Raw genomic sequence first — 17,615 nt, 5'->3', positions numbered from 1 at the left:
AAACATTCATTCCTCTCATCTCTTCAAACTTTGCTGACTTCCCTTAACAATGCTCACAACTTGTGAAGAGCCGTGCATTAAACTCCTCTCAATAACCAAGTTTGAGTATGGCATCTGTTTCCTACCAGGACGATGACTGATAAGCCGCCTATCACTAGATTTCCAGTTACATTAGCAAGCCTATTTCCTTAATGTTTAAGCTATTTGAATCAATTTTTTATTAACCACAACAAAAACTATTGAATGCATCAAATTACCTCTAAGTTTTCTTCAAATTTATATTCTGGCAAAATAAAACAAAACAAAAATACCTTAAAAGTTTTTTCGTGAAACAGTCTAAACATGATGAATAAGATGGCCTCTCATTCGACTACCTTCTTTGATAATTAATTTATATCTTCCAAGACAAGGAGATAAAGCTAAGTGACAGTTAACCATTAATTTGTTATTAGTTGATGATAAAATAAAAATGGAACCTTATTATCTATACTACTCACCTGACAGATGATTATTTAAAAAATAAAACGGGTGAACATTAATCTAAGAAAAATGAAAAAGGTATTCTTTTATGTAATCAGATAACTATGTAAGTCCTTTTTATTTATTTAATTCAATTCAACAAATATTTATGGAAGCAGGCACACTTTTAGGTAGAAGATACAACAATAAGGTAAGAAAAAAATGTCCCTGCTTTCATGAAGCTGAGGCCTACATTCTAGTGGAAGGAGGCAGAAAATAAGTAAAAAAAAAAAGTCAGACTGATGCTATAAAAAATGGACAGAGTAGGGAAACAGTCATTGATGGTTACCAAAGGAGTACTATTCTACTTAGAGTGATCAAGGAAGACTTCTCTGATAAGGTGTCATAAGCAAAATCCTGAATGAAGTGTAGAATCAACCCATGTGGATATCTACAAAAAGAATTACCAAAGCAATGTGAAAAGAAAATGCAAAAGAACTGAGAAGAGCACATGCTTACTATTTTCGTTTTTAAGGGAAAGGTCTGCAAAGAGGCCTTAGAATGGTCAGTGTGGCTGCAACAGAGAAAGAAAGAATGAGAATGGTAAGGGATGATGTCAGAGGTGAGAGACATAAATTTACTTTGAGAAGGATGGACTAGTAAGATCTGGCACATTTTCAAAGGACTAGTCTGACTGCAAGCAAAAAATGGACTGTGAGTAACTCGTGGTGAAAGATGATGATGGTTTGAATAAAGATGGCATCAATGGGCATAGAAAGGAGTAGAGTACTAAGTAGGAACTAGTCATTGATTTTGGATATGTTTTGATACTAAGACAACGTAAGTTGCTGCCAGTATGAATTTAGTGCGTGAAAAAGAAGAGTCAAAAAGAATTAACATTTTTGGTCTGAACTACTTGTTGAATGGTAATGCTAGTAACTAAGACAGAGAAGAGTAAAGGACGAAGGATTTGAAAGGAAAATCGAAAGTAACAGTTTGGATAATTTAGATCTGTGAAGCTAATTAAACATCCAAGTGGAACTGAATTCAAAGGAGAGGTTGTAGTTGGATATACACATTTGAGAATAATGAGTATTTGCAGAATAAGGAAAACTAAGGGAATAGTAAGCTCAATTAAAGTGTAAACAGAAAAGTGAAAAGGTTTCCAGGATTAAGCATCAGGACACCACAGTCTTTAGAATTTTAGAAAGAAGAGGAGGAACTACCAAGAGAGAATTAAAGGAGGCCAAGGAGGTAGGAAGAAAGCAAAGAAAGAATGCTGTCACAAAATACAATTGAAGAAAGCATTTCAAGAAGGAAAGAATGTTAAACTAAAATGTTGCTAAGTCAAATAAGATGAAGACTTGAGAGTCGTAAGATTTAAGAATACGAAGGCTATTAGTGACATTGATATAAGTCATTTTAAGAGAAGCATAAGGACTAGAATGGGAATGGATCTAAGACTACACAGGATTCCAGAAATAAAGAATATTTTATTTTGAAAATCCACTAATGTAACTCACTAAACTAAGAAAAAGATGTAGAAACATCATAATTATCTCAAATAATGCAGAAAAAGCATTTGATGATTAAGAGTGTGAAAAGGCAAGTCACAGAGGAAGAGATATTTGTGATACATATCCAATAAGGACTCATATCCAGGATATATACAGAATTCCCATGAATCAATAAGAAAATGATGGACAACCCAAATGAAAAAGGGTAAATACTCTGAACAGGTATTTAGCAAAAGAGCACAACCAAAAGGAAGATAAATATATGAAAATGCTCAACTTAATTTGTCAACAGTGAAATGCAAATTAATACATAAAGTGATCCACAGAATGGAAGACTATCTTTGCAAATCTTATATCTAATAAAGGTTTAGCATATGGACTAAAAATCTCCTACAACTCAATAATAAAAAGAAATACCATAGTTTTTTAAAATGGTCTTTGTAATAAACATTTCTCAAAAAAGTATACAAATAGCCAATAAGTACATGAAAAGATGCTCAACGTCATTAGACATCACAGAAATGCAAATACAAAAACGATAAACCATTTCACACCCACTAGGGATGGCTAGAATTTTTTTAAAAAACAGATAATAACAGTGGTTTCCAAGGCTGTGAAAAGATTGGAAATTTCATACACTGCTGACGGGAATGTAAAATGATGGAAACCTTATTATTATTTTAATGTTCTTTGTATTTGATTTGAAGACTTTTAACAATATTTCTAATTTTAAGCTAAGTTTTAAGTATAAAAGAATTCTCACTTTAAAATTATGCTAATAAACCTTCAGTAAATCAATGAAAAGTATATTCAAGAGGTAGTTCCTGACAGCAATCTTGTCACAAAGATTGCTGACAGCAGTGTCACAAAGGTATTTCATAATATGTAATTCACGTAAAATATACTATAACATAAATCTTCTAAAAAATTTGTAATACTCTAGATATAGGAAAATAGTTTTCCATGATTAAAAAAATAAACCAAATAGCTTTAATGAAAATCTTAATAATGTAACTGAAAAAATTATAATGTAACTGAAAAAAAAATGCTGCCTATGATCGATCTACTTAATCTATCATTCCACGATCAACAATACTTCAAGAAAGAAAAGTACTTTTTCAAAAAAAAGACAGAAGGATTTCAAATGCAGATCTGAGGTTAAAAAATTATTTCCAAAAGTCCTCTAAATTTTATTTCCCAAGAGAAAAATAAGTTTATTCCTCTTAGTAGAGGTCTCACCTCTATTATTTCTCAAATAGTTCCATTTACAGAGCAGCTGAATGTCATATGAATGTTAATGTTTAACTGATAAGGAGAGATTTGGGAACACTAGTGATGGTGATAGCTATTTCTTAAGGAGAAAAATAATACTTTTATTTATGAAATGCCACTTTACTTTTTGAAGGAAATCACATGGTATAACCGGTTGAACTCTGTGAGACCATAATCAGAAACTCAGCACTCATTACCATAATAGTACAGTTGTGACTAAAGCAAAGAAGGTCATTAAAAAAACAGGGCATAAATGACACAGGAAAAATCATAGCCATCCAATTTGTACTGTTTACACTGTCTACTGATCAGAAAAAAACGCTACTTTAAACATTCAAATACATTAAAAGCAGGGACAAAGCAAAAACTAATGTTTCTGTTGCTATCAAATACAGAATTTTTTTTACCTTATAACTGAAAAATAAAGCAAAAACAAAAAAGTAAATCCATTGAAACTAAAATTGATAAAATTTCTAAGAAACTTAGTTTGAATGTAAATATAGCAAAGAAACAATTAGAAAAAATAATTAAGAGAAAATACTTCTAATTTGAATAAAAGTAGATAAAATAATTTTTCTTTAGTTTCCACTTTTATTCAAAATTTCTTAATTATATAGATTTCTAACACCTAATTTAGTTTAATGTCTACACATACATCTAAGTACATAATATAAAAATGTTTGTGAATTAACCAAAAACATGGCCTCTGCAGTGAATGGAAAGGGAAACTATAGAAAAAAAATATAGTTAGTGATCGTCAGTGGTCCATCTGTGAAGGTTACACAATAAAACCATCAATACATTTCACTTACCTTTTCAAGTAAGTAGCCAATGACTAAAAAGCCTTTTCCACCCAGCATCTGTTCTTGCATGGCTACTGAACTTTTAAGTAGTTCAACCAGGAATGCCAAAAGAGTAGCACTGCATGTAAAGTACAGATAATTCCATTACGTAATCATCAAATATTGATCATAAACACAGTGTTCCATTTCAGTATTTTATTATTCCGAAAGGTAACAATCATATTCAAATTTAATCTCTACTTTGCTGACTAGTACATTATGCAAGAATATTTCTCACAAGAATGAAAAAACTGGTTTTATCTCCTTAAAATTAAACATTATATAGAAACATAACTGTGGAGTTTTTTGTATTCCGAGGTAAAATATCAAAGTTTATCGTTACACATATATATTCCCTGTTTGAAGTAAATCTAACGTAAGAAACACACCCACAAATATTGCACTTCTCCATAATAAAGACTTCATCACAATATTCTTTTGAAGAACATGCTATCTTAGAGAATTTAAAATATGTTCACAACATTGCCTTGGAAGAATACACCTATTTTCTAAAATAAACTTTTCATTTAGACCTGTTTTTAAAAACAACTTATATATATGTATTTAAATATCCAGAGAAATATGCAACATGTTACTTATGTCCATATATGCCCTCAGGAAAGTTTATGAGAGCAAAGAAAATAAGATGATTTATGTCACATTGAAATAAAAAGTGGCAATCGATTACACAATGTATACACAAATACATAAAAGCACGAAGATATATGCCAGACAAACATAAAGCACTTGATATGTCTGTGGAATGAAGGAAGAAACAAAAGAAAAATAAATGATTGCATTACATTAAGCTTTCATAATGTACTACTTCACAAAATTACATGAACAATTTTCAATCAGCAGCATCGATACATGATAGCATTCCTAACAAAGAAAATATATACTCCTTCATTATATACGCTTACTGTAGTTTATAACAATAAATGACTCTAAGGCAGACTTTATCAGCATTAAAATAATATCCATTTACACTGCTTTATAATGTACCCCAAATTGTCTATTTACATTCACATAAATTTCTAAATATATTTTAAGTGCGCAAATACTCATTTCTACATGAAATTAAGAAAATTTGGTAATGAGGAAAACTTGAAAATTGTTAAGGCTCAAAAGGAATCTAAAGTTATTCTGTTTTCTAAAGTTACTCTAGCTCTTCAGGTTTCTATAGGATTGACAACACATTTATCTGATAATGCGGCTATTCTTGTTCAAATCAGAAATATTCTCATAAAAAGAACCAACAGCAAAATTAACATTATTATTATCGCTACAAAATTGATAGTTTAATGGATTACATGATATCAGCTAGAAGAATATAGTATATACGTAAATAAACTACTTCGTTACAAGAAATTAAAATTCAATTACATTAACTGGCCCTGTATCTTTAAGCCACAAAAAAAGGAAACAGTTAACTAGTATTGCAAATCAATGATATTCTTTTACTTTGTCCTAAAGTCAAAGATGGAAATTTACAAGAAAAACACAACTACCAAAGAATCCCTTGAGATTTTTTTTTTAATGTTTCTGTAAAGAACAGCTATTAAGCAAGCAATCTAATCCAATTTACATGAATTTTATCAATAGTCAAAGCCACTTCACAAATAATTGCTTAAGCACTGATACACATAATACATCTGCCTAAGTGTTTGAAAAGAATAAAGAAAACTATTGCATAGAGATTACACAATTTCCTAATCTGTTCATGGAATTCTTACCTACACCTGAGTTAGTGATTTAGGGGGAAAGATGACTAAGACTCCTAAACATCAGCACTGCCAAAAAGAAAGACTAGAAATGTCTCACTATGGTTCCTATGGTCCATGAAAAAAATGCAAAAAAGTATTTCTTACAATAAATCACCCTCCTATATAGAACCATACAAAATTACAAAGATGCCATGGATTTTCTTATTCTTTTATGTCAGAAGGACTACTCTTTCTCAAACATCTAATGAATTAACTCAGACTTGTAAACACAGTGGAGTTCCATTACAAAATCAGAAATATTAATTTTATTATTCCAAAATATTAACACAAGACTACCCATATGTTAATTTCACTTCAATTTTAACTATGACAACAATTGAAAAGTCAAATGCATTCACTAACAAAAGTATTTTTAATTTATACCTAAAACCCAACGCAATAGCAATACTACATCTTTTCAAAAAATCTTTAAAATAGGTATATTTGACATGGTGGACTTAATAGTAAATAGATGGCCATCTTCGAAGAGGTACATTTTCAAACATAATTTAACAAACTTACCAGTAACTAAAATGCATCGGATTGCTTCAGGGCTCACAATTAACTTGCAAAATTCTGTGTACTGCCATACAAAATTTCTCTCCATTCTTGCCTATTTCCAACTCCCCTAGATACAAAGGCAAATATAAAGGATACTTCAGCCCATTCCTATATCTCCTACATACCACTTCCTGTCTAGACACATCAGTTCATCTGTAGAGGATCTAAATATACAGGATAAACCAAAAAGCAAGTATCTGTGTCAGCCAAAACTAGTATACACAACACAGAACATTCTTTTGAAAAGTATAGCAATACCCAGAAACAGATTTTCACAGGAATATTTTACTTGATAGACAAAAAGTAAACTGGTTTTTACCTCATAAAGTCAAATTGCTAAACTTTTCAATAGACAGTACTATAATGTATGTTCTGTAAGTAGCAATTCTACTTCAGGAATGGTTAAGGGTTTTTAATTCTGTCTCCTTTTAAGGAAAATGACACTAATAAACTATAGGGTTATTACCATCTTCCGATTCTTTAATGAGCTTTAATTAAATTAGGAAACATTTATTTCAAATATCACACTAGTAAAGGGCTATACCTTAAGAAAAATGAAGGAAATAATACAACAATACCTCTAATGACTTAACATATTAATAATCTCTCCAGAGCTTTCTGGTCCACATTATTAAAGAATTACCACAATAGTCTTGGCCCACAAATACCGGATAATATTTAACAACTACGTATAAACATGACTCATTTTTCTTCCTAATGAAAAAATACGTACTACCTTTAGGAGCCATTAAAATTTATGTAAATATAGATTTTGACTTGATTTTAATATAACTTTATCCATTTCAACTTGTCCTTTTTAAAAATAACTGACATAGATAACTCATGTAATATGATCCCAAAACTTGTATTATCTTTGAGGAATTTTATTAAAGATGCAATATATCATAAAGATAGACTTAATTTATAACTGAAATTATTAAGATTTAATATATAACCCAAGTTCAGTTCAAAGGCAGTTCTTAGGGTACAGGAAACTGGCTTTTCAATTTGCTTTGTACGGAAACAAAGCACCTCAGCTAGATGGACTGTTTAAATATTTCAAGAAGAATGGAATTAATAATGTAAAACTTAAAGATTCCCCCTGAAATTCAACACTTCATCCACTTACATAAGGGTGTTTTTAATCTCTTAAGAAACACTACAGGCAAAATAATTGTCAGAATAAATTCAGAAGTAGATTAAGTTCCAATAAGATTTAAGGTACCAGTAACGGGGAAAATTCTTTTGACTTTTTCATAAGGTTTCATCTCTTATGTAGCCTAATTTAGTATTGAGAAACATTGAAATCTTGCAAAAGATGAATAAATATATAAAATATCTAATATGGTTTCTATGCTATTTCTTTCACTACAAAAATCTTCCAAGATGAGAGTGATCATAGCAGGAATAAAACTGTAAAAGAAATCAACTCAAGTCCATACCCAAGATAATTTCACACTCAATACGATTAATTTCCAGTGACACAAAAAAATCCCACAATAAGTTAGAAGAGTTAAATTCCTTCACAGTTCAAAATTAGAAAGTTCTAAACCAAAAGCTTCTAACTCCATATACATTTAGCAGTCACTTTTAGACCATGTATTCCTGAAGATGCTATCTCAAAAGACCACTGCCTAACTGCCTACCTAGGCAATAAACCCTGACACACAAACTGTCACATTCATCAATTCAAACATCAAGTGGAGATACATGCCGAAATAAGTAAAATACATTTATCTGCAGAGTCAAATAAGGAAAACAGTGAAATGCAGTACAGTAAAATGTGAGGACAGATGAAATACACTGGGTAGCACATGACATCACTAAGCCTCCGTTAGCCATGAAATCTCTCCTCAGTAACTTCTCCCTTTTCTTTCAGCCTCATAAGGAGGCAGACAGCCTCATGACTGTCATGGCTATCTAAGAACATTCTTTAAAGGCTCTATTAAAAGTTAGTCTGGCTATCACAGTTTTTTTACCTTCCTTTGTCTGGCAACAGATTTTAATTTTATGTTTTATCAGCCTATTTTATTTCTGACAAAATATATTATAGAAAAAAAATAGACATCTGTAAAATTGTAACTGTAGTGTGTCAAAAGTTGTCTTATGAAGCAAACGAAATTTTAAAATATGTACATGTAGAGGAATTCCAAACCTCTTATAACATCATTATGTGTTAGTATATAGCATTTACCAGTATTTACATAGTTTGACAACCAAATAGCCTTTTGATCATCTCTATTCATAATTCTCTATCAATAACCAATAGATATTATAACGCTCCACTGTAAAAGAGATAACTCTTAAAGCCTACTCATTTTTAATTTAATTCCAGCCAACAAACAATCACAATGCTCTAAATGTCCTAGCACCTTTACGAGAGCTTTCTGGACATGTTTCTAGTGGCAGCACCACTATCGTGTATAATCCATGGATATATGAATGATTTAGAAATTTAATGATGTAACTCCCCAATACCTAAGAAGTTCAAAGCTTCAAAGGAAAAACAGAGATAGGTTACAGTGACAAGTAGGTGATCTTAACTATATATGCATACTCTAATGCCCTTCAAGATCAAAACATGCACAGCAGGGAGGCCAAATAGTCCCTTCTCCTGATGTTGGGTCTACTTTCAGCCAAGCCTCAGACTATTTTATAAAAGCAGGATTAAAAATACACCCTAGAAGTGCTGAAATTACCAAAAAAAGTAAATAAAATAAATATTAAAACAGCTAGCTACACAAAAAGATGAAATAATTATTTGATACTTAGGCTTCATATACATCCAGGAGTTTTCTATCCTTTTCATAATTAATTTCGTTTTTAAAATGATCATGTAGTAAAACTAACTTCTTTACTTCTTTTCTTTGTGTGTTTGTGTGTGTATGTAATTCTAAGAATGTTAGATATATAGATTTGTATAACCCCACCACAATCAAGATAGGATGAGTTCCATCACACACAAAAAACTCATTTATCCTATCCCTTTATACCCTTGCAGTCACACTCTCTCAACAGCCAAAACAACCTTGGGTAACTACTTATCTCTTATATGGATATAGCTTTGACTTTTCAAGAATGTCATATAGATAGTCATACAGTATGTAATCTTCTTAATATGTCCTTCTTGACTGCAACATATTGTCTCTTGAGATTCATCTAAGTAGTTGCATACATCAAGATTTTTTTTTCTTTTAATTGATGAATAGTATTCCCTTGAATAAACAGACTACCTAATGGGTACATTTGAGCTGTATCTAGTTTATAGCAATTATGAATAGGACTACTGTAAACATTCACATAAAGGTTTTTGTGTGAACAGTTTTCATTCATTTCTCACAAATACAAATCCAGGAGTAGAAAGGCTGAATTATATGGTAAGTATATGTTTAACTTCGTAACAAACTGCCAAACTGACAGAATGGCTGTACCATTTGCCAGTCCCACCAGTAATATGGTCCAGTTGCTCCTCATCCTTACCAGCACTTGGCATCATGAGTATTTTTTATTTTTTTTGGCCTTTCTACTAACTGTGTAGTTACATCTCATAGTGTTTTAAATACATTGGTTAATGATGTTGAACATCTTTTCATGTGCAATTTTGACATCCTTATGCCTTCTTTGGTGAAGTATCTGCTCAAGTCTTTTGCCCATTTTTTAAAATTGGATTTCATGCTTTCTTACTACTAGTGTTTGAGAGTTTTAAATGTAGTCTTGATATAAGTCCTTTGTCAAATAAGTGATTTTCTATCATCTTCCTCCAATCTTTAAAATGTCTTTTCATTGTTTCTTTTGCAGAGTAAAAGGTTAAATTTAACTTTGATGAAGCCAATGTCAAATTTACCGATTTTTTCCTTGTATGCATCACACTTTTAAGGTCATTTCTAAAATGCTTTTGCATAGCCTAGGTTGCAGAGATTTTCTCCTATGTTTTCTTCTAAAAGTTCTGCAGTTTTATATCTTACCTTTACAGCTGATATTTGAGTTAATTTTTAATGATGTTGAGGTTTAGGTTCATTTTAGCATACAACTATCCTTCCTTCCTTACACTGCTTTTGCACCTTTGACAAAAATCAAACAAACAAAAGTAGGGGTACCTACTTTAATTTTGGACAGAGAAGACTTCAAAGCAAGAAAAGTATCAGAGATTAAGAACAGCATTACACAATGATAAAGGACTCAATTTTCCAAGAAGATACCAATACCTAAAGCACATATACCTAACAACAGAACATAAAATTATGTGAAGCAAAAACTGCTACAACAGTAAGGAGATATAGATGAAATCACTATCATAGTTGGAGATTTCAACATCCCTCTCTCAGAAATGGACAACTACAGGGGTTAGAAAATCTGTTAGGACATAGTTGAACTCAACAACACCAACAAACAGCTGGAGATAATTGGCATCTATATACTACTTCACTCAACCACATTAGAATAAATGTTATTCTCAAGCTCGCATAGACCATTCACTAAGCTAGACAACATTCTGGACCATAAACCACATCTAACAAATTTAAAATAGTGGAAATCACACAATGTCTACTCTCAGATCACAATGGAATTAGCTAGAAATCAGTAACCTGGAAAATCCCACAATGTGAATATTAAACGGTGCACTTCTAAATAACACATGGGTCAAAGAAGAAATCTCAAGAGATATTAAAAATATTTTGAATGAAATGAAAATGAAAATACAACTTATCAAAATCTGTGGAATAAAATGAAAGCAATCATTACTGGGAAATTTAGAGCATTGAATGTTGTGATATTGTGATTTATAATAAGAAATATGCATTTGTTCTTGGTCCCCATTTTTGGCAGAGCTCCCTTGAAATTTCCTAAGGGATGGCAGTAATAAAAAGTGTCTTCTGTCATGTTAATGAAGTGACTTTTGGAATTCACTTAAGGATGAGAGCTAGTTGCCAACACAGCCAACCATATAATTAGAGGGTTGGAGCTTTCAGTCCAGCCCACCTACCACCCACCTACCTCCAGGGAGAGAGGGGAGAAGGGCTGGACATTGAGTTCAATCACCAACGGTCATTGATTTAATCAGTCATGTGTATGTAATGACGCCACCATTAAAAAAAAAAAACACAGGGCTGGGAGAGCTTCCCGGTCTGTGAATATATGGAGGTACTAGAAGGGTGGCATACCTGCAAAGGGAATGGAAGCTCCATGCCCTCTCCCCATACCTTGCCCTATGCATCTATGTGGATGTTCATCTGTATCCTTCATCATCCTTTTATAATAAACTAGCAATCCAGTAAGTAAAATGTTTCCCTAAGCTCTGTGAGCCACTTTAGCAAAGTAATCGGAACCCAAGGGGGTGGCGGGAACCTCTGGTTTATATCCAGTCAGTCAGAAGTACCAGTAACGACCTGGACTTGCAACTATCGCCTGAAGTCCAAGGAGGAGGTTACTGGAACCTACCATCTACAGTCAGTTGTTCAGAAGCACAGGTGATAACCTGGACTTACAACTGGCATCTAAAGTGAAGAGGGCCAGTCTTGTGAGACTGAGCCCTTAACCTGTGGGATCTGATGCTATGTCAGATTTGAGTGTCAGAATTGAGTTAAACGATAGGATACCCAGCTGGTGTCACAGAGAATCTTTGGTGGTATGGGGGGAAAACCATGCCTCCACATATTGGAATTGGATGCTCAGACCTCTATAATGAAAAAAAAAAAAAAAAAAAAAAAAAAAAATATATATATATATATATATAAAATCTAACAGTCATTAATCTAAATTTTCACCTCAGGAAACTAGAAAAAGAAGAGTAAATGCCATTTAAAGTAAGCAGCAAAAAGAAATAATAAGAACCAGAGTATAGATCAAAGAAACGGAAAACAGGAAATCAATAGAGAAAGTCAATGAAAACAAAAGCTGGCTCTTTAAAAAGATTAATAAAATTGATAAGCCTCTAGGCCAGATTAACAAAGAAAAAAAAGGGAGAAGATGGACATACTAATACTAGAATTGAAAGAAGAGACATAACTACATATCCCATGGAAATTAAAAGAATAATAAAGGACACTGTGAGCAATTCTATGCCCACAGATTTGGAAACCTAGATGAAAAGAAACATTCCTTGAAAGACATAGCCTGCCAAAAGTCACACAAGAAGAAATAGACATCTTGAATATACCTACATCTATTAAAGAAATTGAATCAATAATTAATAAGCAGAAGTCACCAGGCCCAGATGGGTTCACTGGTGAATTCTACCAAACACTTAAGGAAGAAATTATACCAATTCTCTACATCTCTTTCAGAGGATAGAAGCAGAGGAACTACTTTCCTAACTCATTCTATGAAGACAGCATCACTCATACCAAAACTAGACAAAGACATAATAAGTAAAGAAGACTACAGACCAATATCTCCCATGACCAGACATGCAAAAATCCTCAACAAAACATGGGCAAATTGAATCCAAACAAGATAAAAAGAATTATACTCCACAACCAAATGGGATTTATCCAAAGTATGCAAGGCTGGCTCAAGACAACAATAGGCTAAAAAAAGAAAAATCACTTTCACATCTACAGATGAAGAAAAAGCATTTGACACAATCTGACAGCCACTCATGATAAAAACTCTCGGGAAACTAGGAATAAACGGGAACTTTCTCAACTTGATAAAGACTATCTATAAAAAACCTACAGCTAACGTCATACTTAATGATGAAAAACTCAGTTTTCCCACTAAGATCAGATACAAAGCAAGGATGTCCCCTCTCACCACTCCTTTTCAACATGACACTCAAAGTCCTTGCTAATGTGATAAAACATATACAGATTGGGAAAGAAGACATAAAACTGTCTTTGGTTACAAACAGCATGACTGTCTACGTAGAAAATCTGAAATAACTGACAAGAAACTAATAATCTATTAGTTCATTCACTGCTGCTGGGAATGAAAATGGTACAGCCACTTTGGAAGACAGTTTGGGGGTTTCTTACAAAACTCAACATACTTTTACCATATAATCCAGCAATCATGCTACTTTGTATCTACCCAAAGGAGTTGAAAACTTATATCCACACAAAAACATGCACACAGATATTTATAGAAGCTTTATTCTTAATTGCCAAAACTTGGAAGCAACCAAGATGTCCTTCCGTAGGTGAATGGAAAAATAAACTGTGGTACATTTAGATATTAGAATATATATTATTCAGCGCTAAAAAGAAATGAGCTATCAAGCCATGAAAAGACATGGAGGCACTTTAATTGCATATTACTGAGTGAAAGGAGACAATCTGAAACAGCTGCATTCTGTATGATTTCAGCTATATGACATTCTTGAAAAGGCAAAATTATGGAGACAATAAAAAGATCAGTGGTTGCCTGGGGGCAGTGTGAAAGGGTAGAACACAAAATATATTTAGGGATGTGAACATATTTTTTATGATATTATAATGATGGATATGTGGCATTATACTTTTGTCCAAACTTATAAAAAGTATGATACCAAGAGTCAACTCTTAACTATGGACTTTAAGTGATTATGATCTATTGATTTATGTTCATCCTTGTTAAAAAAATATACGATTCTGGTGAGTGATGTTGATAATAGGGGAGGATATGTATGTGTGAAGAGGGGGAGTATATGAAAAATCTATTTATTCCTTTCCATTTTATTGCAAACCTAAAACTGCTCTAAAAAATAAAGTCTTCAACAAAAATAAAAATTAATTTAAAAATTTAAAAAGAATGTCAAAAGTGATAGAAAATGTGCAGAAGAGAAAGTTATGAGTTTTTATTTGGAGAAGGTTGAGTTTGAGTTTGGGTATAAAAGCCTAAATAGAAGGCTGAGAGAGAAAAAGCTCTGGGTGTTGTCCATCTACGTAGTAAGACCATAAACCCAGAAACAAAATAAAATAAAGGCCAATAAAATTATAATACTAGGAAAAAAAAATTATAATACTAGGGACTTCCCTGCCAGTCCAGTAGTTAAGACTTCGCCTTCCAATGCAGGGGTGTGGGTTCGATCCCTGGTTGGGGAGCTAAGATCCCACATGCCTTGTGGCCAAAAAACCAAAACATAAAACAGAAGCAATATTGTAGCAAATTCAATAAAGACTTTTTAAATGGTCCACATCAAAAAAAAAAAAAATTTTCAAAAAATTACCATACTAAATTAACTAGAATTTCCTGATGATGCCTTATTAATTCTTTTATTGAAGATTCCACTCACTGCGCATAACGGTCATCACATTCAGGGGAGAGAAAGGGAAGAGAGCATAAGCACTTGGGGGATTTATACCCAATTCCCATCAGAAATATTCTGAGCTTCTGAGGATGAACTGTGAATATTCGGGCATATGGCAATGTCCCTCACAAATGCAAATAAAACTTATTTTAGATTTAGACTGTATGAATATCATAAAAACAAAACAAAATAAATGAAGCAATTTACCTTATTATTTTCAAAAGCAACGTAAAGACATAGAAGAGTTAAAGAAATAAATGCTATTCCATGCATAAAATAACAACACCTTCAGTTACAAAATATCATTAAAATATTTAAGGACAGAGAATGTTGATATGCAAACTAGAAGAAAATTAAGGCAACAAATTCAGTAAAGATGTGTCCATGGTTGCCCAAATTCCTGCAACTAATAATTTATAGTTACCCTTTTGCCAAAACAATGCCTTGTTTGTTTGTTTGTTTTTGGTCAAAGATAAAGCAGAAGCCTTCCTTTATGGCAGGGAAAATACACAGAGCAAAATTATGTGTTGAAAATTGAAACAGCACAAACTAATATAGCATTAAAAACAGATTTCACTAAATTTAAAGGAAACTTTTTATGGAGGAATTATTGTAGAAAAGCAATCACTTATTATGAAAAACACTTTAAAATGGACTATAAAAAAATACCTTATTTGGAAAGTCAATGAATCAGAAGTCATAAGTCTACAAGAAACAAAATGTCCTTTCTTGTTGACAGTTGACAAACTCATTAAATTGTTAGATGTACCATAAACTTTATTATCAGATATCTTCTGTAAAGGATCCATGGAGTAAAAAGAACTTGGCTGACAAAGAAGAGAAAGCTATTTGAACACTACACTATAATTTCCCTATGTTTCAGGCAGAATACTGTATTTTAATTTTTACTTATGGATTTATTTGCACAGTGAATTCAATATACATTCAATTTTACTCTAGTTAAATCTCACTAAAAAAATTATTATTTGGTTTTCCTCCTTTAATATAAGTAGTGGTATACATATGTCAAATATACTTTCTGTGTCTGTTTCACTTCAAAGAATACTTTCATTACTAATTTTGTAAACTTAAAAAAAAAAAAGGCAAAATAGTAAATATGCATATAAAGAAGTGACAGATGTACGTTTTCCTGAAAAACATAGAAAATAAGGAGAACATAATTCTATATATATACATTTTTAAATGTTTAAATACTTCTGGAAACCAAACTAATAATAATTATATTCTACATATACAAACAACAACCTCCACAAGGGAGACAATCATTACAAACAAGTACTAATTTCACTTCTTTAGCCTACAAAAAGCAGTCACATTTCATTTTTTATGTCAGTTCGGTGAAAATATGTAGAAATTTTTGACATTAGCTGTGTAATAGTCACTTTTCCCTGAACTAAAAATCAGAAAACACAGACAAAGGATTTTATGCCACCTTGAAGTGTAAGGGGAAATTTGGGTTGTTAGACACTGAAATGCTGGAATTTCCAGGTAATTGTGTTGGTTTACAAATGACAGTGGTGCTAACCAGGACTTTATAATGAAAATTTAATTATTAAAGGGGCTATAAAATTCAAGATAATTACTGGAATAACTTTGGCTAGCAAGATAGCTTTTAGGAAAAAATCTGGATTTAAGCCCACAAAACAAACTAATTAATGAGTCATAATGTTCACATTACAAGAGGATTCTTAATTATAGGATCATTGACATAAATGTTTTATGGGATTTTCTAAATTTCGTATAGCTTACATTCCATCAAGCAGTCTATCAAACAACCTGTATTATAACTAGAAACAAAAAGAACACTTTCCTGAGAAAAATATTTATGCAATTACAAGAATTAATTTAAATGATCACTTGTGGTTGAGTTTTAATTTATCAAATTTATCAGAGTTAAAACAGCATTAAAAACACATTTTAATAATACAAAATTGCATCACATCAATGGACAATCTAATATTTACTGAGGAAATAAAGAAAACTCATTAAGTGCCTACTATGTACCAGACACTCGCTGTGATACACAGTTTATATATTCTATCTTATTTTAATTCATACTACTATCAGATAAAGTTGGCATTACAGTATTAAAATCATTCCATAGCTTGCAAAGGTGATTCTCAGAGTTAATCATGGTAGTTCAGAGCGAGAGCTCTGGAATCAGGCTCTCAGAACTAGAATTCTGGTCCTAATCTACCACTTAAATCTCTGTGACCTTCAACAAGGTACTCAATTTTTATCTCTCTGATCAGCAGAACAGGATAAAATGAGGTAATACAATTACAAACAGCTACTGGCACACAGTAAGTACTCAGTAAATGCCTTGTGCTACTACTACATACGCTCAGATAGCCCCGTCACCTAAGAACAGAGAGTACATAATAGGACACTAGGTTGAGCCTTAGTCTCACACCAACAGAAGGCTTGAGAACTACTCTCTTAGTGTATTTTTAATCCTTTGATATATAAAAACCTATTTATACCTTGTGCCAGAAAACATATTTTTTCAAAGCACATTCTTCCTAAGTCAAACAAATGAGGAAGATTTGTTTTGCTTTCTATGATCTATAGAATTTAGAAACACATACTCAAACAAAAGGGGTTTTGGGGCCAAGTCAGAGAAAGACAGGACATTTACAGACAATATATATGATCATCCAAACCAAAGGAAAATGAAATTTCTAATTCAATGAGTCATTCCTAAACACAAAATGCAAAAGCTATGATTATTTCAAGATTGGAGTTATACTTCTTGAAATCATTTATTAAACATTTGTTCATATTTATACATTAAATAAATATTTACTAAATGTCTAGTGAAAGGTAATTTGTTTAATTATTGCTCTCAATGATCGCTGGACAGAATGGGATCGATCGACCAGTCCAATATAAAATAGTATTAATCCCTGAGGAATGACAAAACTTGCAAATAGCTTTCATCATTTGGCAG

General features: G+C 32.1%; 1 protein-coding gene across 8 annotated transcripts in view; it reads right to left on the bottom strand.

Annotated features, from left to right (window-relative positions):
- NBEA (neurobeachin) overlaps positions 1-17,615 on the bottom strand; it is a 612,623-nt gene that overhangs the window by 483,890 nt on the left and 111,118 nt on the right. For all 8 annotated transcript variants that reach the window (XM_059902450.1, XM_059902451.1, XM_059902453.1 and 5 more), the window contains exon 11: positions 4,061-4,169. In XM_059902450.1, coding sequence (XP_059758433.1) covers positions 4,061-4,169 — 109 coding nt within the window. The remainder of the gene's footprint in view (positions 1-4,060; positions 4,170-17,615) is intronic.

This window comes from Balaenoptera ricei, chromosome 18, assembly GCF_028023285.1.
Source record: "Balaenoptera ricei isolate mBalRic1 chromosome 18, mBalRic1.hap2, whole genome shotgun sequence".
In the NCBI taxonomy this organism is placed as follows: domain Eukaryota; kingdom Metazoa; phylum Chordata; class Mammalia; order Artiodactyla; family Balaenopteridae; genus Balaenoptera; species Balaenoptera ricei.
This window is presented reverse-complemented; position numbering and strand designations above follow the sequence as displayed.